Source organism: Nerophis lumbriciformis, linkage group LG25, assembly GCF_033978685.3.
Source record: "Nerophis lumbriciformis linkage group LG25, RoL_Nlum_v2.1, whole genome shotgun sequence".
Lineage (NCBI taxonomy): Eukaryota > Metazoa > Chordata > Actinopteri > Syngnathiformes > Syngnathidae > Nerophis > Nerophis lumbriciformis.
The window spans coordinates 10,790,891-10,816,797 of NC_084572.2; the positions used below are offsets into that span (position 1 = coordinate 10,790,891).

At 40.0% G+C, this 25,907-nt stretch overlaps 1 protein-coding gene across 5 annotated transcripts in view; it reads left to right on the plus strand.

The window, feature by feature from the left end:
• Positions 1-25,907, plus strand: part of cfap52 (cilia and flagella associated protein 52) — a 52,562-nt gene that overhangs the window by 1,378 nt on the left and 25,277 nt on the right. For 3 of the 5 annotated variants that reach the window (XM_061983703.2, XM_061983698.1, XM_061983700.1), the window contains exons 2-11: positions 2,210-2,299; positions 2,800-2,999; positions 3,081-3,217; positions 6,141-6,269; positions 14,643-14,739; positions 17,808-17,924; positions 18,150-18,250; positions 19,879-20,049; positions 23,000-23,148; positions 23,251-23,396. In XM_061983703.2, coding sequence (XP_061839687.1) covers positions 2,239-2,299; positions 2,800-2,999; positions 3,081-3,217; positions 6,141-6,269; positions 14,643-14,739; positions 17,808-17,924; positions 18,150-18,250; positions 19,879-20,049; positions 23,000-23,148; positions 23,251-23,396 — 1,308 coding nt within the window. In that variant the 5' untranslated portion in view covers positions 2,210-2,238. Of the gene's footprint in view, positions 1-987; positions 1,047-2,209; positions 2,300-2,799; positions 3,000-3,080; positions 3,218-6,140; positions 6,270-14,642; positions 14,740-17,807; positions 17,925-18,149; positions 18,251-19,878; positions 20,050-22,999; positions 23,149-23,250; positions 23,397-25,907 lie in introns of all 5 variants that reach the window. The other 2 variants (XM_061983701.2, XM_061983697.1) reach the window with 1 other exon arrangement.

The window sequence follows — 25,907 nt, forward strand, 5'->3', positions numbered from 1 at the left end:
CTGGGGTAACAGTAGTAAAGGGGTTAACCTCCTAGTGCCCCAAAACCCCATAGAGAAGCCTCCACTGCCGGATGCACTTTAACGTCATGCCCAGTGCATTACTGTAAATGCAACTACGGTACCAGTGTTAGGGCAGCACGGTGGAACAGGGGTTAGTGCGCGTGCCTCCCAGTAGGAAGGTCCTGAGTTCAATCCTGGGCTCGAGATCTTTCTGTATGGAGTTTGCATGTTCTCCCTGTGACTGCGTGGTTTCCCACCTCCAAAGACATGCACCTGGGGATAGGTTGATTGGCAACACTAAATTGGCCCTAGTGTGTGATTGTGAGTGTGAATGTTGTCAGCTGAGATAGGCTCCAGCACCCCCCGCGACCCCGAAAGGGACAAACGGTAGAAAATGGATGGATGGATGGGTACCAGTGTTATTTTTACATGAAAATTCTAGCAAATGAGCTGCCAGTTTGTTTGTTTTTACCATCAAATGTAGTCGTTTTTACAGTGCATTACTGTAAATAGAAATCGTTACTACTTTTTATTTTTACAGTAACATTTTGGCGACTGAGCTGCCGGTTTTTTGTGTGTTGTTTTTACCGTAAACATCTCCTGACCTTTTTTTTCAATTCTTTTTCTGGACAGAGTACAGGCTTTAAAAAATCTTCATCAGCAGTCAGGGTTTGATAAGAACTTTGACCAACTGAAATAATGGTTGGGATGATATTCGAAATTTAAAAGCTGTGACATTTCATGAAAGTTTATATATAACGATTTAGCTGTTGGATATGTAGACTATTTAAGATTTTAATATCTGACATAATAAACCAGTAGTGCATTTGTCATGAGGTTGTGATTAGTAAACAATAATCCCCTTAGTGCGAGCTAGACAATGCATTCATGCAGGTACCAAAAAAAGATCAGTGTTATATAATGTAACTTTAAAATGCCTTAAATCGATCGATTTGTTTTTGTTGCCCTCTGCTATTTATTTTTTAGCGTAACAGCAGGAAAAAGGACGAAGAAAAAAAGGCACACTTATACTTCCTATATTAGAGGTAAGATTACTTTATATATATATATACAGTCGCGATCAAAAGTTTACATACACTTGTAAAGAACATATTGTCATGGCTGTCTTGAGTTTCCAATAATTTCTACTACTCTTATTTTTTTGTGATTTTATGATTGGAGCACATACTTGTTGGTCACAAAAAACATTCATGATGTTTGGTTCTTTTATGAATTTATTATGGGTCTACTGAAAATGTGACCAAATCTGCTGGGTCAAAAGTATACATACAGCAATGTTAATATTTGGTTACATGTCCCTTGGCAAGTTTCACTGCAATAAGGCGCTTTTGGTAGCCATCCACAAGCTTCTGGCAAGCTATGGTTACATTTTTGACCACTACTCTTGACAAAATTGGTGCAGTTCAGCTAAATTGGTTGGTTTTCTGACATGGACTTGTTTCTTCAGCATTGTCCACACATTAAAGTCAGGACTTTGGGAAGGCCATTCTAAAACTTTAATTCTAGCCTGATTTAGCCATTCCTTTACCACTTTTGACGTGTGTTTGGGGTCATTGTCCTGTTGCAACACCCAACTGCGCCCAAGACCCAACCTCCGGGCTGATGATTTTAGGTTGTCCTGAAAAATTTGGAGGTAATCCTCCTTTTTCATTGTCCAATTTAAAGCACCAGTTCCACTGGCAGCAAACCAGACCCAAAGCATAATACTACCACCACCATGCTTGACGGTGGGCATGGTGTTCCTGGGATTAAAGGCCTCACCTTTTCTCCTTCAAACATATTGCTGGGTATTGTGGCCAAACTGCTCAATTTTTGTTTCATCTGACATCACATGGACAAAGATAAGACCTTCTGGAGGAAAAATCTGTGGTCAAATGAAACAAAAAACAGCTGTTTGGCCACTATACCCAGCAATAAGTTTGGAGAAGAAAGGGTGGCTATTTCATACCTACAAGCCTGTTTTGCTGGTTTCTCTGCTCTTCAGGGGATTCCCTGAAGAACAGGCTGCGAAACAGGCTTGTAGGGATGAAATAGCCTCTGTGTTTTATCCTGACCTAACGTATATTCCACTCTACCCCGGTATTGAGCACTGTATAACGGATTTAGTAAGGATCAGGATAATTGGGCCAGTACAGGAATTATTTCTTACCTCACCTAATGCCACACTTTTTGTTTATTCAAAACACAGAGCAATTCTCCAGTGACTTGTAAAACAACATGGATCTTGAACCAAATAATGTTCCACCGCTTGAACTTGCGGCTGTTACGGGGTTTAACGGTAAGTTCTGCACATTTTGTTTGTGTCCCCATTTTGATCGTAAACATTACTAGGGTTTGATATTCTAATATGCTAATGAAATCAAACCCTCCAAGGCTACCAACATGGCTATTTGTTAAAATGAAAACTGTGTAAGTCAAGTGTTTATGCCAGGAGCCCTGTCTTTCTGACATGTACAGTCCAAACATACAGTTAAACACAAGTCAAATGTATTTTTTTCTCTCCCCCAAACAAGTAACCCACAAAAATTATATTAAAAAAAGAAGAAGAAATAATTAACTCAAAAAAAAACAAACATGCATCAGTCAAATAAGTTTAGGCAAACACCGACATTAAGCCACAGACAACTTTGCCACACTAAGTTGGACCTATTTGTTCATCTTAAGTAATATGTACTAAAATTTGACATATGTCAAAATAGTGTGCAAACAGAACAAGAACAGGCGGTATTATTATACAGTACACACTAGTAGATTTTGTCATTTCCCGTGTGCCTTTAGGACAAGTGCGCTTCGGCATGAGGCTTCATCCGGACAGAGAGCACATTATCTATCCTCTGGGTTGTACTATCGTTCTGAGAAGAATCAAAGATGACTTGAAGAACTTCCTGCATGGCCACACAGGCGAGGTATCCTGCGTCTCCATGTCCAAAAGTGGAACATATATTGCTTCAGGAGAGATCAATAGCCAAGGCTTTGAGGTACTCTGATGTTTCCTGCATACATCTACATTTGATCACTTGTAAATAGGAAGACATTTAGAGATGTGTGTCTCTGTCTAGGCTGAGATACTGGTCTGGGATTATGCGGCACGATCCATCTACACCCGCTTTCAAATCCACGAGGGAAAAGTAGAAGCGTTGGCCTTTTCTCCCACCGACAAATACCTGGTTTCCCTCGGGGGTCAGGATGATGGCAGGTAAACATTGTTGAACTGGTGTTAGACCATGGATGTCAAACTCATTTTAGATCAGGGGCCACATGGAGAAAAATCTATTCCCAAGTGGGCCGGACTGGTAAAATCACGGCACGATAACTTAAAAATAAAGACAACTTCAGTTGGTTTCTTTGTTTAAAAATAGAACAAGCACATTCTGAAAATGTACAAATCATAATGTTGTTGTTTTTTTTTTTTACAGTTACATGTTGCTGTTGATAGGGTCCGTGTTCATTGTATTTCCAATTCTGAAACGCAAATCAAAAAACAAAATTAGGGCTGTTTTTTTATTTTTATTATATACAGCAGATTTGAAAATAAACAATAAAGGGTTGATTTTCATTAAAATATTGCCATAAAATTGAACCGGAAGTGGTATTTTAGGTCCGTTCATTCTATTTCCAATTCTTAAATGCAAATTAAAAAAACACATTTCCGGCCATTTTTCTACTTTCATTTCTGAAACAAAAGTTGGACAACTATTTAATGACACTTTTTAAAAAAATGACAATAAGACTCCTGTTGAACAAAGTTTATGCTGAAAACATGATAAACGCAAAGGAAACGCTAAAATACTGCTTCCTGTTCAATTTGTCATTACACAAATAAACATGCATTTTTGCATTTTTAATTTTTTTTCGATTTTTGTGTTTATCTGGAAAAATAAAAATCCATGAAAGGAAAACAGTACAAAATCAAATTTTATGGCAATATTTGAATGAAAATCAACCCTTTTGTTTTTTTTGTTTTTTCAAATCTGCTATATATAATAAAAATTGAAAAACGGCCTTATCTTTGTTTTTTGATTTGCGTTTTAGAATTGGAAAAAGAATGAACGGAAGGTACACAGACCTAATAGTATTCGGTCTGTATACCTTTTGTTAATTCTATTTCCAATTCTGAAACGCAAATCAAAAAACAAAGTTAGGGCCGTTTTTTGATTTTTACTAAATATAGCAGATTTGAAAAAAAAAAAAGGGTTGATTTTCATTCAAATATTGCCATAAAATTGGATTCTGTGTCGTTTTCCTTTTATACATTTTTATTTTTCCAGATAAACACAAACATTGAATATATGTTTATCCAAAATGCAAAAATGCATGTTAAATTTGTGTGATGACAAATTAAACCAGAAGCAGTATTTTAGCTTTTCCTTTGCGTTGAGCATGTTTTTAGCATAACGCTAACATATTTGTTCAGCAGGAGTCCTATTGTCGTTTTAATAAAGTGTCATTAAATAGTTGTACAACTTTTGTTGCAGAAATGAAAATAGAAAATATGGCCTGAAATTTGTTTTTTGATTTGCAATTAAGAATTGGAAATAGAATGAACGGAAGGTACACGGACAGTATTATATCTTTATTTGTCGTTATTTATACTTTTTGAATAAATTATGTGATAATGTTCATCAGTCAACTCATTGGTGTTGATTTTCAATCTATCAAGATAAAAAAATGATATCAAAATAAAATTACAGGATGTTATTTATGTAGTTTGCTCATTTTACTCGACTGGTGCACTAACATCATGTGTTTTTTTTGTTGTTTTTTTTACATATGTAGCATCATCTACAAAGATACAAATGATTGCTATTCCGACATCTAGTGGACACATCTAGAACAACAGTTTCTTTCATTCCAAAATTGTAGCTAATTTTTATACTTAGCAAACTCATCCCGCGGGCCGGATAAAATCTGTTCGCGGGCCGTACGTTTGACACCACTGTGTTAGACATCGCAGCATGCAGGTTTTTTGTAAATTACTTTAAAATTAACAACCAGGTCGTAAACATTCCAGTTTAAATGAAAATAATGGAAAAATAAAGTATTTTGTTAACTGGAAATGGAAATAGTCTATGGCAGTGTCAAGATGTTGCTACCATTAGACCTTTATGAACCATACAGGATATGATGCACGGTGAGCTCGTGGTTAGCATGTTGGTTGCACAGTCAGGAAGAATACTAGTTTGAATCTCTGCATGGGCATCTCTATGTGGGATGCGCATGTTGTGTGTGCATGTTTTTTTTTTGGTTTGCTTCATGTGTGTGAATTTGAGTTAAAGTTGTTGGCTGGTGACCAAAGTCAGCTAGGATAGGTACCAGCTGCAGTGACCCTAAGGAGGACAAGTGGTATAGACCAGGGGTTATTAACCTTTTGGGCCTCGGGGTCCAACTTCTCCACTACAGAGGGACTCGGGGCCCATTGAGAGATTAACACTGAATCAGTAATCTTACTCCTGATTTTAATCCTATTCAATAATTATATCTAATTTACATACAGTTCAACAGGATAACCTTGTCAAATGAAATGAAATTTAGTGTTAATAACAAAGTTTATTACCAAGGCTTTGGTCAGGCTCTTTTAAAAAATAAATACTAATTAAAATATACTGCATAAGAAGGAAGTCACAATGAGAGTGGAGAAGAGTACATGTACATGCAATTACGCAGTTATAAAATTAATGTATAATCGTAATGAATATGTATATTTCCTAAATAATTTGTCAATAGAATGTTGTTGCAAATGAAAATACAGTTTCACCACTTGAGTCATCATTTTTGCGCTTTAGAAACTTCTTTTGCTCCAGACTTCCTCTGTTTGTTTGATATTATCATTACTGCCACGCGTGGGGGAAAAGTGTATTACAATTGAGTATCGTAGCGGCCAATTAGGACCACAGCTGAGAAATAGATATTTTTTGGGGGGGACTTCTCTAGGTGGTGCTCGGATCCCAAAACTGGGCCCCAGCCCTATGGTTAAGAAACACTATTTTAGGTAAACTTTATGCAACATGCTTAAATGTTCACACAAGTGTAGAAACAACTCAAAATATTCAGACATAGAAAACAATCAAATATTCCATATTACCTTGAATAACAAGAGATGTACTGTTGTATATTTCTAGAATACTCCTATGGAGCATCAAATCCAAGCAGGCCATCTGTTCAGCCCCAGCTTTACCGCTCAGTTTATGTCACCGCCTCACCGTCAAGTTCTCCAACACAAATGACAACATGTTTGTTTCTGCTGGCAGGTAAGCGAACCTTTTTTGTTGTAAGATAATGAAATCTCACAGTTCGGAATGTTCTGGGTTCCTAGATTAAACCAGGGATCTTTAAATTGTTTTGGTGGCCACATCTACAGAAAGTTAAGGGGACCAGACTTTCCTTTCACTCTTAGTCTTATTTGATAAATTCCGGATAACCAGCGTACTCTACAGTAGACATTTGATTTTTGGTGTATTTATTTTACAGGAGCGCTCTGCTGTTTTTAAGGACTTTCTGCAAAAAAGCTAGTCAAAGATCATCTCTATGACAGCACTCTAGCATTTTTAAGAATCTGCTGCAAAAATGTGAGTCTCTCACAAGTTTTTTTTAACTAAACTCACGGGCCACCAGCTGAATAGCCTAAATGATGAGGACCTAAAATGGAACCTTGAGGAACACCACTCGTATAACTAAAAACGTCAAACAAATGACTACTGACTGCGTCTGACGTAAACAAGCTACAGCTACACCTTGGTTACAGTACATTAATTACAAAAACAATTGTAACTGCCCAAAAAGAGTGGTCTTAAAGCCTTGAGGAACACCTCAGTTATGTTAATCACAAGTTTGGCCCACTTCTTCACATGCAGCATGGACAGACATATTAATATTAACGTAATTGGTATTCCTACGAGGTGGCGACTTGTCCAGGGTATACCCCGCCTTCCGCCCGAATGCAGCTGAGATAGGCTCCAGCGCCCCCCGTGACCCCAAAAGGGACAAGCGGTTGGATGGATGGTATTTCTACAATAATTTCACCTTCTGTGCGATCAAAAATTCTAAAAAACCCCACAATGTTTGATAAGAGTGGTCGTTAAGGCACACAATACCACAACACTAACGAGGGCTTTCTTTTCTAATGACTGCTGTTGTGTTGACAAAAGTGTCATTCCTTTGCATATTAACAGCTGTTTTGCACCACAATAGAGCTAAACCATTCCTGTGTGGAGTTTGCATGTTCTCCCCGTGACTGCGTGGGTTCCCTCCGGGTACTCTGGCTTCCTCCCACCTCCAGAGACATGCACCTGGGGATAGGTTGATTGGCAACACTAAATTGGCCCGAGTGTGTGAATGTGAGTGTGAATGTTGTCTGTCTATCTGTGTTGGCCCTGCGATGAGGTGGCGACTTGTCCAGGGTGTACACCGCCTTCCACCCGAATGCAGCTGAGATAGGCTCCAGCACCCCCCGCGACCCCGAAAGGGACCAGTGGTAGAAAATGGATGGATGGGCATTCCTGACTCCTGTTAGGGTTAGATGATAAATAGTTTGGGTTTTGACACCAAGCACTCAGACTCGATCTGACCAATCTAAGTCTGCTCTGACTACAATGACCTGGATGAATTTATTCATAGGCATAATGTTCGATAGTTAATAGGATTTTTTTTCTTGGAAGATAAAAATATGGTAAAAGCTGCTTGGAAATAAGGGCAAAAATAGGAGAAACAGGAGAGTTGACAGTTTTTTTTTCCCAACAGTTTGGTAGTTTATTTAAATAAAGGCGAAATTACATTATAAGCTGTACTATACATGATATGTGGTAATGTTTAACGAAAGAAGATGGTCCTGAGCAACGCCAAATCGCGTATGTGCCATAATTTTCCTCAAAATACAATATTTTAAGCATCTAGTATGAAAATGTATTTCCCATCTGGCAACACTGACTAGTAATGGAAGTGAACCGCACGGAGCTCTAGCTCACCAGCGACCGTTAACAGGATAAGCCATACTTGCCAACCCTCTCGGATTTTCCGGGAGACTCCCGAAATCCAGCGCCTCTCCCGAAAACCTCCCGGGACAAATTTTCTCCCGAAAATCTCCCGAAATTCAGGCGGACCTGAGTGACGTGTCAACAGCCTGTTTTCACGTCCGCTTTCCCACAATATAAACAGCGTGCCTGCCCAATCACGTTATAACTGTAGAATGATCGAGGGCGAGTTCTTGGTTTCTTATGTGTGTTTATTGTTAGGCAGTTTCATTAACGTCCTCCCAGCGCGGCAACAACACACAACAACAGCAGTCACGTTTTCGTCTACCGTAAAGCAGTTCGTCTGCCGTAAACAGCAATGTGGTGACACTCTTAAACAGCACAATACTGCCATCTACTGTACATGCATATGTGACAATAACATCTACGGCTTTTAAAGAGTGCAGTGCACAACTGCGCACACAACAAGGAGACGAAGCAGAATGCATCATCAGAGAGGGTGTTCAGCATGGTTAGAGAAATAGTGACAGAGAATAGAACAAGGATGGACAATTCAACCCTTAACTCAACAATGAGTAGATGAATGTTATGTGTGTGTGTGTATATGTGTAAATAAATGAACACTGAAATTCAAGTATTTCTCTTATATATATATATATATATATATATATATATATATATATATATATATATATATATAATATATATAATAAAATAAAATAAAATAAATAAAAAAAATAAATAAATATATATATATATATAGCTAGAATTCACTGAAAGTCAAGTATTTCTTATATATATATATATATTGTCATGACTTGGACTATGGCTTGGTTTGTTCTCCCGTGGTGCAAATGAACTGGACTGATCAAGGCTTGAAGGTGGGTACATGATTTATTTTAAACTATCAAAAAAGGAATAAACAAAAAGCGCGCACAGTGGCGGAGAATAAAACTAGACTTTAAACACATAACTTGCACATTGGCAGAAACTATGAACAATTAAACAAAACACTAACTGTGGCTTAACAAACAAAAACTTACTTGGCATGGAACCGGCATGAAAAAAAAGAGTAGCAAGGGTCATCAGGGTGTGGAGAGTGTGCAGGAGCATAAATAAAAAAAAGGCGCACCCCATGGTTTACAGAGGAAACCAGAGCTCATAAATTATCATGTAGAAAGTTGGAACGCAAATGGCGCGCGACCAAGCTTGAGGTTTTCCATCAAGCATGGAGTGATAGTTTAATATCGTATAAACGCATGCTTACCTTAGCTAAAGCTAAATATTACTCAAATCTCATCCGCCTCAACAAAAACGACCCTAAATTTTTGTTTAGTACAGTAGCATCGCTAACCCAACAAGGGACTCCTCCCAATAGCTCCACCCACTCGGCAGATGACTTTATGAATTTCTTTAATAAGAAAATTGAACTCATTAGAAAGGAGATTAAAGATAACGCATCCCAGCTACAACTGGGTTCTATGAACACAGATACAACTGTATCTACGACGGATTCTGCAATACAAAATAGTCTCTCTCTTTTTGATGAAATAACATTAGAGGAACTATTACAGCGTGTAAGTGGGATAAAACAAACAACATGTTTACTTGACCCACTTCCTGGGAAACTTATCAAGGAGCTTTTTGTATTATTAGGTCCATCAGTGCTAAATATTATAAACTTATCACTTTCCTCTGGCACTGTTCCCCTAGCATTCAAGAAAGCGGTTATTCATCCTCTGCTCAAAAGACCTAACCTTGATCCTGACCTCATGGTAAACTACCGACCGGTGTCCCACCTTCCCTTTATTTCGAAAATCCTCGAAAAAATTGTCGCACAGCAGCTAAATGAACACTTAGTGTCTAACAATCTCTGTGAACCTTTTCAATCCGGTTTCAGGGCAAATCACTCTACGGAGACAGCCCTCGCAAAAATGACTAATGATCTACTGCTAACGATGGATTCTGATGCGTCATCTATGTTGCTGCTTCTTGATCTTAGCGCTGCTTTCGATACCGTCGATCATAATATTTTATTAGAGCGTATCAAAACACGTATTGGTATGTCAGACTTAGCTTTGTCGTGGTTTAACTCTTATCTTACTGACAGGATGCAATGCGTCTCCCATAATAATGTGACCTCAGACTATGTTAAGGTAACGTGCGTAGTTCCTCAGGGTTCGGTTCTTGGCCCTGCACTCTTTAGTATTTACATGCTGCCGCTAGGCGACATCATACGCAAATACGGTGTTAGCTTTCACTGTTATGCTGATGACACCCAACTCTACATGCCCCTAAAGCTGACCAACACGCCGGATTGTAGTCAGCTGGAGGCGTGTCTTAATGAAATTAAACAATGGATGTCCGCTAACTTCTTGCAACTCAACGCCAAGAAAACGGAAATGCTGATTATCGGTCCTGCTAAACACCGACATTTATTTAATAATACCACCTTAACATTTGACAACCAAACAATTACACAAGGCGAATCAGTAAAGAATCTGGGTATTATCTTCGACCCAACTCTCTCGTTTGAATCACACATTAAGAGTGTTACTAAAACGGCCTTCTTTCATCTCCGTAATATCGCTAAAATTCGTTCTATTTTATCCACTAGCGACGCTGAGATCATTATTCATGCGTTCGTTACGTCTCGTCTCGACTACTGTAACGTATTATTTTCGGGTCTCCCTATGTCTAGCATTAAAAAATTACAGTTGGTACAAAATGCGGCTGCTAGACTTTTGACAAGAACAAGAAAGTTTGATCATATTACGCCTATACTGGCTCACCTGCACTGGCTTCCTGTGCACTTAAGATGTGACTTTAAGGTTTTACTACTTACGTATAAAATACTACACGGTCTAGCTCCGTCCTATCTTGTCGATTGCATTGTACCATATGTCCCGGCAAGAAATCTGCGTTCAAAGAACTCCGGCTTATTAGTGATTCCCAGAGCCCAAAAAAAGTCTGCGGGCTATAGAGCATTTTCTATTCGGGCTCCAGTACTATGGAATGCCCTCCCGGTAACAATTAGAGATGCTACCTCAGTAGAAGCATTTAAGTCCCATCTTAAAACTCATTTGTATACTCTAGCCTTTAAATAGCCCCCCTGTTAGACCAGTTGATCTGCCGTTTCTTTTCTTTTCTCCTCTGCTCCCCTTTTCCTTGAGGGGGGGGGGGCACAGGTCCGGTGGCCATGGATGAAGTGCTGGCTGTCCAGAGTCGGGACCCGGGGTGGACCGCTCGCCTGTGCATCGGCTGGGAACATCTCTGCGCTGCTGACCCGTCTCCGCTCGGGATGGTGTCCTGCTGGCCCCACTATGGACTGGACTCTTACTATTATGTTGGATCCACTATGGACTGGACTCTCACAATATTATGTCAGACCCACTCGACATCCTTTGCTTTCGGTCTCCCCTAGAGGGGGGGGGTTACCCACATATGCGGTCCTCTCCAAGGTTTCTCATAGTCATTCACATCGACGTCCCACTGGGGTGTGTTTTTCCTTGCCCGTATGTGGGCTTTGTACCGAGGATGTCGTTGTGGCTTGTGCAGCCCTTTGAGACACTTGTGATTTAGGGCTATATAAATAAAGATTGATTGATTGATTGAAATGTGGTGATGTCGTCAGAACGAACAACAGAAAATGAATGAACTTAAATACTATGGACATGATTAGTGAAAGCAGGTGCGTGACTCGAAACGTGAAACAGGTGCGTGACGTGACAGGTGAAAACTAATGGTTGCTATGGTGACAAGAGTGCACAATGAGTCCAAACGTGGAACAGGTGCGTGACGTGACAGGTGAAACTAATGGTTGCTATGGTGACAAAACAAAACAAAAGTGCACAAAAAGTCCAAAATTTAAACCGAACATTACTAAAACAAAACATGATCACACAGACATGACAGAATCCCCCCCTTACGGACAGATCCCAGATGTCCAAAAACAGAAAATATCAACAAGAGTCATGGGAGGGCGGGAGGGGGACATGGCGGTGGGTCGCCAGGCCACGTGTCCCCGTATCCACCGGGGCAGAGTTAGGTGGCGGCGGCGAGTGGAACGCCGCTGCAGCAGGCGAGTGGAACGCCGCTGCAGCAGGCGAGGCGGGCGCCCAGGGAATGGCCACATTCGTGGCCGACTGGGAGGTGGGCGCACTTGGCGTGGCGGGCGACCAGGTAGCGGCCATATCCGTGGCCGACGAGGAGGCAGGCGCGTCGTCATCGTGGCAGGCGTGGCTTGGCGTGGTGAGTCAGGCGGCGAAGCTCGGCGTGGCGAGTCAGGCGGCGAAGCTCGGCGTGGCGCGTCAGGCGGCGAAGCTCGGCGTGGCGCGTCAGGCGGCGAAGCTCGGCGTGGGTCTTGGTATAGGTCTTGGTCTTGGCGTGGGTCTTGGTCTTGGCATGGCGGGTCTTGGTCTTGTCATGGCGGGTCTTGGTCTTGGCATGGCGGGTCTTGGTCTTGGCATGGCGGGTCTTGGTCTTGGCATGGCGGGTCTTGGTCTTGGCATGGTGGGTCTTGGTCTTGGTCTAGGTCTTGGCATGGCGGGTCTTGGTCTTGGTCTTGGCATGGCGGGTCTTGGTCTTGGTCTTGGCATGGCGGGTCTTGGCGTCGTGAAGCTGCGACTGGCGGCACTTGGCGTCGTGAAGCTGCGACTGGCGGCACTTGGCGTCGTGGAGCTGCGACTGGCGGCACTTGGCGTCGTGGAGCTGCGACTGGCGGCACTTGGCGTCGTGGAGCTGCGACTGGCGGCACTTGGCGTCGTGGAGCTGCGACTGGCGGCACTTGGCGTCGTGGAGCTGCGACTGGCGGCACTTGGCGTCGTGGAGCTGCGACTGGCGGCACTTGGCGTGGAGGGTCTTGGCGTGGAGGGTCTTGGTCTTGGGCTTGGCGTGGAGGGTCTTGGTCTTGGACTTGTTGAGCTGGTACCGGAGCTTGGCGTCGTTGAGCTGGTACCGGAGCTTGGCGTCGTGGAGCTGGTACCGGAGCTTGGCGACGTGGAGCTGGTGCCGGAGCTTGGCGTCGTGGAGCTGGTACCGGAGCTTGGCGTCGTTGAGCTGGTACCGGAGCTTGGCGTCGTGGAGCTGGTACCGGAGCTTGGCGTCGTGGAGCTGGTACCGAAGCTTGGCGTCGTGGAGCTGGTACCGGAGCTTGGCGTCGTGGAGCTACTGGTGCAGGTGGAGGTGGTCTAGCTGGGGGTTGCGGCTTGGCATGGCAAAGCTGAGTCACCCCACCTGTACAGTTCCCAGCCCTATCCCCCCCCAAGGAGCGGATACCAGACGCGCTCCCCGCGGTCTGGAACCGGTTTTAGGGGTGGGTGGAGGGAGGTCAGGAGGGGGGCAGAATCCTCCCCACTAAATTGTCCAAAAAATATTTCTTTTTCCCCCACCTGGTGTTGAGTGGGCGGAAAAAAAGAAACATTTTGTGACGGGGGCGGGGCTTGAGTCTTGGGGGGCAAGGACTGTCCCAGTGAGCGGGTCTGTGAAAAAATGTTCTGAAAGTGTCTGATTCTGGCAAAAAAGTCCTTTGGTGGTGGCTGATAGACAAAGTTAACAGAATTAAAAAAAAAATCTTGGTCTCTGACGTCATCACCAGTGGGTGGGGTGACGTCATGACAAGGCGGCGGCGTGATGTCATCTGCGGGAAAACTTTTTTGCTGACGACATCTGTCATGACTTGGACTATGGCTTGGTTTGTTCTCCCGTGGTGCAAATGAACTGGACTGGTCAAGGCTTGAAGGTGGGTACATGATTTATTTTAAACTATCAAAAAAGGAATAAACAAAAAGCGCGCACAGTGGCGGAGAATAAAACTAGACTTTAAACACATAACTTGCACATTGGCAGAAACTATGAACAATTAAACAAAACACTAACTGTGGCTTAACAAACAAAAACTTACTTGGCATGGAACCGGCATGAAAAAAAAGAGTAGCAAGGGTCATCAGGGTGTGGAGAGTGTGCAGGAGCATAAATGTAGTGATGTCGTCAGAACGAACAACAGAAAATGAATGAACTTAAATACTATGGACATGATTAGTGAAAGCAGGTGCGTGACTCGAAACGTGAAACAGGTGCGTGACGTGACAGGTGAAAACTAATGGTTGCAATGGTGACAAGAGTGCACAATGAGTCCAAACGTGGAACAGGTGCGTGACGTGACAGGTGAAACTAATGGTTGCTATGGTGACAAAACAAAACAAAAGTGCACAAAAAGTCCAAAATTTAAACCGAACATTACTAAAACAAAACATGATCACACAGACATGACATATATATATATATATATATATATATATATATATATATATATATATATATATATATATATATATATATGAAATAATTGACTTGGTGAATTCTAGCTGTAAATATACTCCTCCCCTCTTAATCACGCCCCCAACCACGCCACCGCCCCGCCCCAACCACGCCCCCCGCCGCCCTAACCCCCCACCCCCCACCCCCCCCACCCACCTCCCGAAATCGGAGGTCTCGAAGTTGGCAAGTATGGGATAAGCATTTTTGAAAGTGAACCAATCAATAACATTGTTTTCAAAGAAGACCTGAAGATGTTGGATGTCCTTCTGTTTACATGCGGACAGCAGCTAACTAGGCTATAATATTTCTAGTTCTGCTCTTGTTCTGTACGTGCAGGGCAACATTGCAGATCTGGGAGCTGGACGAGGCAAACAAGATCAGACCTTCAGACTGTCAGCTGCGCAAGCTGAAGAGGACTGTCAAATGCATTGAGGTTCACTCATTCAATTCAATTCAAGAAACGTTTTATTGTCATCCCAGCACAGACGAGACACATGAGATGGCACAGAATTTAGTACCCGTGGTCCTAAGATTTAGCCCAATGGGCATCACAACAAGAATTGTATGTACATAATCATTTAAATAGAATAGGGTACCGTATTTTTCGGACTATAAGTCGTAGTTTTTTTCATAGTTTGGCCAGGCTCCAGTGCGACTTATATATGTTTTTTTCCTTCTTTATTATGCATTTTAGGCAGGTGCGACTTATACTCCGGTGCGACTTATACTCTGAAAAATACGGTATATAAATACAATGTGAATAGATTATAAATAGACAATATTGTGATCCTGTAGTGCAACTACATTGTAAAAATAATGACAGCCAACCAAACCAAATCAAATCCCCGTTCGCCCGTTTTGTATACATAATGCCTTGAGATTGGTACGTTTCACATTTGAGTCGATTCCAGTACTCAACAGTATCAATTTTCACTACTTTTGTGTGTATTCATGTGTTAATAAAGGTTAATTTGTAAAAGTGGTCCGATAATGATAACTGTCCATTGTCCAGTTGTTATATCTCGATTTATTGAAGTTCTGAGTCTCATTTGCAAGTATTATATACTGTAGGTGAAACAAAAAAAAAATAGAATATTTTGTAAAAATCCTTTCATTTCAGCAATACAACTTCAAATGTGAAATTAATATGTGATATAACAAATACATACAAAGTAAGATATATATGTATGTCAAGTTTTTATTTGTTACGATTTTTCATGATCACGGTTGACAGTTTTTGAAAACCCAAAATTTTCTGAAATGTTCAATTCAAAGTTTTCATTAGCTGTAAGCCATAATAATGAAAAGTATATCAAAAGTAGTCTTGAAATTCTTCCTGTGTCATATATTAGTTTCACCTTGTAACTCTTAATTGCTGGTACAAACAAACCTTTGCATGATATTCTAATTTACCTGTATAGTAGACTTTGCATGCAGTTGCAATTCCAAGACATTAGATGGCAGTAGTGTATGGAGAAAGTATGGACAACTAAACAACAAGGCCGTGTTGGACACCTGTACCCAGAAGCATGCAATTGCAGGCGTTCCGACATTGTTTTCCTAACGAAATAAACCAATATAATTTGTCTAAATACAGTTCTAAACCTGCTTCAGCTCATAAACTTACAATAAAACATGCTTTTATTTCGTGAAAGTATGATTCAGCAGCTGTATTTGCAGCAGTCAGCTGCTACATTCATGCAGTGTTATAGACCAGCAGACTATCTAAAACGGGCCTGACGGCGCAACTAACGTAAAAAAAATACACAGAAAAACCAAAAAAAAAGGTTTACCCTAATTTTGACAAAATCCTAATTTGCTTTGGACCAACAATTACAAAGAATTTAAGACTTTTGTGTGAAGTATGTCAACTGTGGTGGCTGCCTCCAATGTAGTGTTTGTAATCACAGCGCTATAAATGCCTGTGCTTTTACTTTTGGTTTTTCAAATATTTTTCATAGGTTTTGCTGTGGCGAGTCTTCCTGATTTGATTATCACCATACTTGAGTGCTGAACTAATGCTGATTTTTACTGCAATAGTATTTAGTTTAGTTTGGATTATTGTAAAAAGTGTTTATACTATAAGTAGGGCGGGTTAGGTTTGGTTGTTATCATCAGTCATCAACAATTGAGAACAGAGAAATGGATATTGGAACAGTGTAGGTCTGACTTGGTAGGATATGGACAGCAAGTAGTGGGCAGAGAGAGAGAGAGAGAGACGGAGAGAGACGGAGAGAGAGAGAGAGAGACAGAGAGAGAGAGAGAGAGAGAGAGAGAGAGAGAGATCAGAAGGCATAAGAAAAAGTATCTGCATTTGATTGTTTACATTTGATTATTAACAATCCGGTAAGGGTGTTAGTTTAGGGTTGTAGCTGCCTGGAGGTGAACTTTTATTGTGGTTTTGAAGGAGGATAGAGATGCACTTTCTTTTATACCTGTTGGGAGCGCATTCCACATTGATGTGGCATAGAAAGAGAATAAGTTAAGACCTTTGTTAGTTCGGAATCTGGGTTTAACGTGGTTAGTGGAGCTCCCCCTGGTGTTGTGGTTATGGCGGTCATTTACGTTAAGGAAGTAGTTTGACATGTACTTCGGTATCAGGGAGGTGTAGCGGATTTTATAGACTAGGCTCAGTGCAAGTTGTTTTACTCTGTCCTCCACCCTGAGCCAGCCCACTTTGGAGAAGTGGGTAGGAGTGAGGTGGGATCTGTGGTGGAGGTCTAGAAGTAATCTGACTAGCTTGTCCTGGGATGTTTGGAGTTTAGATTTGAGGGGTTTGGAGGTGCTGGGGTACCAGGAGGTGCATGCGTAGTCGAAAAAGGGTTGAACGAGAGTTCCCGCCAGAATCCTCATGGTGCTTTTGTTGACCAGAGAGGAGATTCTATAGAGAAATCTCGTTCGTTGGTTGACCTTTTTGATTACCTTGGTTGCCATTTTATCACAGGAAAGATTAACCTCTAGAATGGAACCTAGGTAGGTGACCTCATCTTTCCTGGTGATAACAATGTCACCCACTTTTATAGTGAAGGCATTGACTTTCTTAAGGTTGATGTGGGACCCAAATAGGATGGATTCCGTTTTACCCAAGTGTATGGATAGCTTGTTGTCAGCGAGCCAGGTGCATGTTCTACAGAGTTCAGCACTTGCTTTGTTGGCATGTCATATTGTAACATTACCGAGAAGCAGTCCGACTAAGTCCGCTCTGAGTGCTTGTTCGCCCGCCAAGGGTTGATTTTACATGATTCCATACCCCGTAGGACTGACAGAATTCGGTCTGAGCCTATAAAAGTACCTAATTCAGACCCCACTTATGCCACAGCGACGGTAAATTAATTCAAGATAGGACAGATACAAGTTTGTTTATGTTATCCACACATACATATACAGACATAGATCTAGAAGTATTTACAGTATATTGGCCGTAATGTGACGTTCTCTCAATAGCAGTTATTAGTTCATTTAATTTAGCGCAACTGACTTTCCCTCTTTTCCTCCCTATAGTTTTCAGCCGATGATGAGTTTATTTTCTGCGGCACCACCAGTGGAGACATCTTGAAAATACAAACCAAGACACGATATCTGAGCAACTACGGCCCAGTTAAAACAAAACACAGTCTGGTAGGTCAGATCTACTGTATTAGTCATTTGAATCAAAGTTAAAGTAAAACTGTATGACATTGGCAGCCATTATAGATGTCAGTAGTTATTGAGAATATAAACAATGCACATCTAAATTGACTTGAACGTGGTCAGAGCTTTTCTAAAGTGCTTATGCAAGGATCCAGGCCTGTCAATAGCTAAAGGTTAAAGTTTGATGATTGTCCCTATGTCTTTAATACGCAGGGCGCCAATGTCCTGAAAGTAACATGTACAGGTGAGCTGGTTGTTGGTTCTGGATTCGGCAACTTGACGCTGTGTTCCGCTTCTAACTTCAAAGCTATCAAGTGAGTTGATGACAAGTTGTTTTTCGCCTCACAAATCATACATCTAGTTGCTTGCAATGCCAATGCACGTATGTATGCCCTAATGATAGTTATTTTTCAAGCCAAAATTAAGAGCCTTTAAAGCACCACCAGGAAGAAAAAAAAATTGCGCTTCCCCACTCGCTGCCACAACTATATATAGTAGGGATGTCCGATAATGGCTTTTTGCTGATATCCGATATTCCGATATTGTCCAACTCTTTAATTACCGATACCGATATCAACCGATACCGATATATACAGTCGTGGAATTAACACATTATTATGCCTAATTTGAACAACCAAGTATGGTGAAGATAAGGTCCTTTTTAAAAAAATTAAAACAATAAAATAAGATAAATAAATTAAAAACATTTTCTTGAATAAAAAAGAAAGTAAAACAATATAAAAACAGTTACATAGAAACTAGTAATTAATGAAAGTGAGTAAAATGAACTGTTAAAGGTTAGTACTATTAGTGGACCAGCAGCACGCACAATCATGTGTGCTTACGGACTGTATCCCTTCCAGACTGTATTGATATATATTGATATATAATGTAGGAACCAGAATATTAATAACAGAAAAAAACAACCTTTTTGTGTGAATGACTGTAAATGGGAGAGGGAGGATTTTTGGGTTGGTGCACTAATTGTAAGTGTACCTTGTGTTTTTTATGTTGATTTAATAAAAAATAAAAAATAAAAAATTAAAAAAACGATACTGATAATAAAATAACGATAACGATATTTTCGGATATCACATTTTAAAGCATTTATCGGCCGATAATATCGGCAGGCCGATATTATCGGACATCTCTAATAGATAGTATCATTTGTCTATAAAATTGTTGTAAGTATATATCTGCCTAAAGTTGTACCGTTATTAACATTTAGGAAAACGAAAAAAGAGAGAAATGTAGGTCAATTTACAGCAAATAATAACTTCATTAGCATTGTTTCTTAGTCTGTAACAGAAAAGATTTAGTGCATCAATTTGCCCAAAAAAATAATACAAATAATTCCTAATTAGAATATAAACATGTTTTTAAAAAAGTTGAGCCATTTGATAGTGAAAAATTAAATGAAATAAACTTAATAAATAATACATTCATATTGATCAGCAACATTAACTCAGGAGAACAATATAAAATTAAAATTAATGCAACAGTTTGTGCTGTTTTTATTTTAATAAAAAAATGAGGACTTCAGGATAAATGGCTACAATAAGCACATTCTGATAAATTATGCTGATAAAGCATGTTGCCCGGGGTCACACACACGCACCCGTGAATTAATAAAAAATAATCGACAACATTAACTCAGTTGCACAAAATACAAAACAACCTACAAAAAAAAAATCACAATTTGTGCTGATTTTAAAAAAAAAATTAAAAAATGAAGTAAAAATAGAATGAGCACATTTTGCAGTGCACGGCTATACGAAGCAGGGCTTGAAGCATGTTAATAATGCGTGATACTGATAAAGCATGCTCCCCAGGTTCACGCCCCACATTTTGATGATTATTGTTTAAAGTATTCTCTGTTCGGCTAAGAGCTCAACGGTATGTTTTCTAAAATATGTGTTTATCGTTTATTCGTCCTCATTAGACACATCCAGCTGAGCAACGGGGTGACCTCGATCGCTCTCAAAGACGACGGCCTGCACTTCTTTGTCGGCACAGATGCTTCTCAGATCTACTGCATCAATTATGAGACCTTCTCAGCTGAGCTCATCTCCACCAGCCATCATGGACCTGTCAAAGACCTCTCCATCGCTTTGTGAGTGGCAGGCGGGACAATCTGGGCTGGGAGATGACACAAATGCCACAAGAAAATAGCATTTATCCAAGGTTTTGTCAAAATTACAGTAATATTGTTTTCATTGCTATCACACTAAACTAAACATGCCTTCCCCAATCTCTACTGGATCCAGTACAATAAGTGTGTGTTTAGTACCTACTTAACCCACTAGAGGGGGAAATAGGCGCGTCATCTAATGTTACACTGAAACATCAGTAGACTTCAGTATTAAGCAATAATAGGATACCTTATTTGTAATTCGTACAGTGTAAATAAATTAGCATTCAATCTTGAATCATTATTATAATGATGATTTGCATTTATTAAAATTTTTCTTCAGCACTCAAGGACATAATGCAAAAGCATAAAATAATAATAAAATAAAAAATAAAAACTAAAAAATGTTGAAGAATAAATTGTCGACTAAACCTGAACCAAGAAAAAGGAAAAACTGAGATAAAATGGAAGAACCCCCCCCCCCCCCCCCATAAATTTGACAAATTAAAACATTAAATAACAATTAGGCAGTATACTAATATACATTGATAATATGATATGGAAAACTAATGTTGAATCAGTAATAGTGATAGGAATGAATAAGTACCATTTTTATTGCATTTATATGAGCTGTGCTGCATAAAATCCATCCATGGATGGATGGATGGAACTCAAAGATCTAAAACTTTTACTATATACACAAAATACTTATTCCTCTCAAATATTGTTCACTAATCCGTCTAAATTTGTGTTCGTGAGCATTTCTTCTTTGCCAAGAATACCAAGATGCTGCTAAAACAGCATGATTATTGCACAGGTGTGCCTTATGTGCTGCCCACAATAAAAGGCTACTCTTAAATGTACAGTTTTATCACACAGTGCAATGCCACAGATGTCGCAAGTTTTGAGGGAGCGTGCAGTTGGCATGCTGACTGCAGGAATATCCACCAAAGCTGTTGCCTGTGAATTGAATGTTCATTTCTCTACCATAAGGCGTCTCCAAAGGCGTTTCAGAGAATTTGGCAGAACATCCAATTGGCCTCCAACTGCAGACCAGGTATAACCACACCAGTCCAGAATCTCCACATCCGGCAGGTGCACTTCCATTATCGTCTGAGACCAGCCACCCGGACAGCTGCTGCAACAATTGGTTTGCATAACCCAATAATTTCTGCACAAACTGTGAGAAACCGTCTCAGGGAAGCTCATCTGCATGCTTGTCGTCCTCATCGGGGTCTCGACCTGACGGTAGTTTGTCGTTGTAACCGGCTTGAGTGGGAAAATGCTCACATTTGATGGCGTCTGGCACCTTGGAGAGGTGTTCTCTTCACAGATGAATCCTGGTTTTCATTGTTGAGGGCAGATGGCAGACTGCGTGTGTGGCGTCGTGTGGGAGAGCGGTTTGCTGATGTCAACGTTGTGAATCGAGTGGCCCATGGTGGGGGTGGGGTTAGGGTATGGGCAGGAGTGTTATGGACAACCAACGCAAGTGCATTTTATTGATGACATTTTGAATGCACAGAGATACCGTGACAAGATCCTGACACATTGTGGTACCATCAACTCATGTTGCAGCATGACAATGCACAGCCCATGTTGCAAGGATCTGTATACAATTCCCGTGAAGCTGAAAACATCCCAGTTCTTGCATGGCCAGCATACTCCTCGGACATGTCACCCATTGAGCATGTTTTTGATGCTGTGGATCGGTGTATACGACAGCGTGTTCCAGTTCCTGCCAATATCCAACAACTTGGCACAGCCATTGAAAAGGAGTGGACCACAATCAACAACCTGATCAACTCTATGCGAAGGAGATGTGTTGCACTGTGTGAGGTAAATGGTGGTCACACCAGATACTGACTGCTTTTCTGACCCCTCTAGACCCCCAATAAAGCAAAACTGGACATTTCAGAGTGACCTTTTATTGCGGGAAGCCTAAGGCACACCTGTGCAATAATCATGCTGTTTAATCAGCATCTTTATATGCCACACCTGTGAGGTAGGATGGATTATCTTGGCAAAGAAGAAATGCTCACTAACACAGATTTAGACAGATTTGTGAACAATATTTGAGAGGAATAGGTCTTTAGTGTATATAGTAAAAGTTTTAGATCTTTGAGTTCAACTCATGAAACATGGGAGCAAAACCACAAGTGTTGCGTTTATATTTTTGTTCAATATAAAAGTAATTCATCTCTTTGCTGTTGTTTTATTGTTGCAGAAGTAAACTAAACAAAGTACTAAACATTTTATCAGACATTACAAAGCCTAAAGAAGCTCAATAAAGTTAAGTTAAAGTTAAAGTATCAATAATTGTCACACACACACTAGGTGGGGTGAAATTATTCTCTGCATTTGACCCATCACCTTTGATCACCCCCTGGGAGGTGAGGAGAGCAGTGGGCAGCAGCGGTGGCCGCGCCCGCAAATCATTTTTGGTGATTTAACCCCCAATTCCAACCCTTGATGCTGAGTGCCAAGCAGGGAGGTAATGGGTCCCATTTTTATAGTCTTTGGTATGACTCGGCCGGGGTTTGAACTCACGACCTACCGATCTCAGGGCGGACACTCTAATAGAAGCTAGAATAGAAATAAAACTACTAAGTAAGCGGTAGAAGATGGATGGATGGATGGAACCTAAAATATAAAACAAAAAACAATATATACACATATATAACAATACATATATATATATTCATATTCCTTTTTTTGTCTTTCTACTTTTTAATATGTCCCTTGCACTACGTCATAGGAGTAGCATACACCATTCTGTAATTTATATTATTTTGTTTTACACATCATTTCAAAAGTATATCATGTTCTTGTTTTTAACTTTCAAGTGTTCATGTCTGCCTGTTTTATTTATATATATTTATATACATATATGTATTTGTAATATTTTTTGTTTTCGTTTTTTTGTATGCATTAGTGGGTCATCTATGTTGTTTGTCACCGGCTCTGAGGAGGACATCCGGGTGTGGCATATAGACAAGCCCAAAGAGCTGCTGAGAATCCCTGAACCCTGCATGATGTGTAATGCTGTGCATTTGATGGTTGACGGACACAGCATCGTTAGTGGTAGGTCATACTGGAACAACACTGTTTAGATGTTGTCAGTAAAAACATGGGTGTGCTTTGTTATGAACAGCTGATTAACCGTGGGTCTTCTTTTTTTATTAGGATGGAGTGATGGAAAGATTCGTGTGTTCACTCCGCAAAGTGGCCGCCTCTTGCTCATCATTCACAATGCGCACAGAAACGGTGTGACGGCCATGAAGGGGTCCAGGGACTGTCAGAAGATTGTCAGTGGGGGGCAAGAAGGACAGGTGAGTCCTCTATTTAGGTAATGCCAACATGGAAGTGCTACAAAAATATATGTATACAGTACACAGTATTGTATTGAAACATGCAGGTACCCCGGTCCATACAATTTATTCCTCCCACAATTTTGCTGGCTTTGTGATTGTCGCGGCCTAAAAATGCCTAAATTCACGGCAGCTTTTTTTTTTTAGACATTTTGAGCGTTATTTTTTTCAATAAAATGTAATTTACTTATGGATTTGTTATCAGTGTTTTAAGTATTCCTTGTAAACTTACAGTGACCTCAAAAAAAACATACTGTATTGATGGTTTACTCGTTTCGACACTAGATGGCAGTAAAAGCACAAACTCAGTTTATTGTCAAATTACTGTACTGTTTTAATCCATTATAATTAATAGTAATAATTAATGATGATTATAGAAAGAAACACCACCTTCCTTATTGTCTGCTGTCTACTCTGTTGTCCACATGTTACAGATATCCTCCATGTATGTTTGTGTTTGTCCATCTATAACATTAATTTATGCTCAAACACATTTACCCCCACCGCATATTAAAAACATTTTGAGAGCGACCCACAGCGCTAATTTTTGTTGGTACCTGAGAGAAAATTATAGATTATCATCACACTTCAACATCTCTTACATGTAAATGATGCCTCTTTGCCAGGTCGGCATTACAAATAAAAATCTGTTCTTGACTGGATAAGTAAAGCTTCAATAGATATAGAAATACATGTCAACTAGGCAGTGAATGTTTACATTACCCAGATTTTGAACAATTTCCCTTGTGTATCATTAAAGTTTGTCTAAGTCTAATGTCTAAGTCTAAGTTTAAGGTTTAGCGCTGTAGACAGGAACAGGAAGTAGGCCGGAGGTACGCGGAAGGACGACAATTGTGTCATCTGAGCAAAAAATGGTTCATATATTGTTACATGTTTGTCGTTCCTGCTTCGTCCACACGAGAAACAAACGTACGTTTTGATTGGACGGAGTTGATCAGAGACAAATTAGCAGAGGTGGGTAGAGTAGCCAGAAATTGTACTCAAGTAAGAGTACTGTTACTTTAGAGATGTATTACTCAAGTAAAAGTAAGGAGTAGTCACCCAAATATTTACTTGAGTAAAAGTAAAAAGTATGTTGTGAAAAAACTACTTAAGTACTGAGTAACTGATGAGTAACATACACACTCATATCATATCATATATATATATATATATATATATATATATATATATATATATATATATATATATATATATATATACTGTATATATATATATATATATATATATATATATATATATATATATATATATATATATATACTGTATACATATATATATATATATATATATATATATATATATATATATATATATATACATAGATACATATGTATTGATATATACAGTATATCATTTATATGTATTTATTTTGCTGTTTTTGTTTATGTTAAAGGTGTTTTAATGAATATACATGCATGTTTAACACATATAGATTCCTTTCTTTCATGAAGACTAGAATATAAGTTGGTGTATTACCTGATTCTGATGACTTGCGTTGATTGTAATCAGACAGTAGTGATGATAACGTCCTCAAATGGAGGAGAAGAAAAGTTCCTCCTTTCTGTCTAATACCACATGAAAGTTTCCAGCTTCCATATTCGTTTTTATACACTTTACAAGAAATATATTGGCGTCAAACTCCGTAGCTTGCTAGCTTGTTTGCGCTGGCTTTCGGAGACTCTTGTTTTGAAAGCGCAGGCGCGATGGAGCGGCACTTTTATTGTGAAGACAGGAACGTCCTCATGTGCGGTCAGTCTTTAGGCTTTTGACAGGATGTACGGTTGAAATAAAAAATTATCTTTTTTCCTTCACACTTTTGATTGATTGATTGGAACTTTTATTATTAGATTGCACAGTACAGTACACATTCCGTACAATTGACCACTAAATGGTAACACCCCAATAAGTTTTTCAACTTGTTTAAGTCAGGTCATGTGACCACCTGGCTCTGTTTGATTGGTCCAACGTCACCAGTGACTGCATCTGATTGGTGGAACGAAGTGAAACGTCACCAGTAAGGCAGGCATTTTGAAGGTCTGTCTGACAGACCAGAACAAACAAAGCGTGCATTAACAGATCGATAAAAATTAGTAGCGAGTAGCGAGCTGAATGTAGATAAAAGTAGCGGAGTAAAAGTAGCGTTCCTTCCCTATAAATATACTTAAGTAAAAGTAAAAGTATGTTGCATTAAAACTACTCTTAGAAGTACAATTTATCCCAAAAGTTACTCAAGTAGATGTAACGGAGTAAATGTAGCGCGTTACTACCCACCTCTGCAAATTAGTTTGGCCAAAAAGTGCGGGGAATTTTCGGGCATTGGACAAAGATGCGAGGCCGCATAAATGTGCAGGGATTGGTTGAATTTGTGTGAATTAGTGCGTTCGCGACAAATCGCACATTACTGGAAAGACTAACAACAGTATTTACGCTTTAGTTTAAGTCGGAATT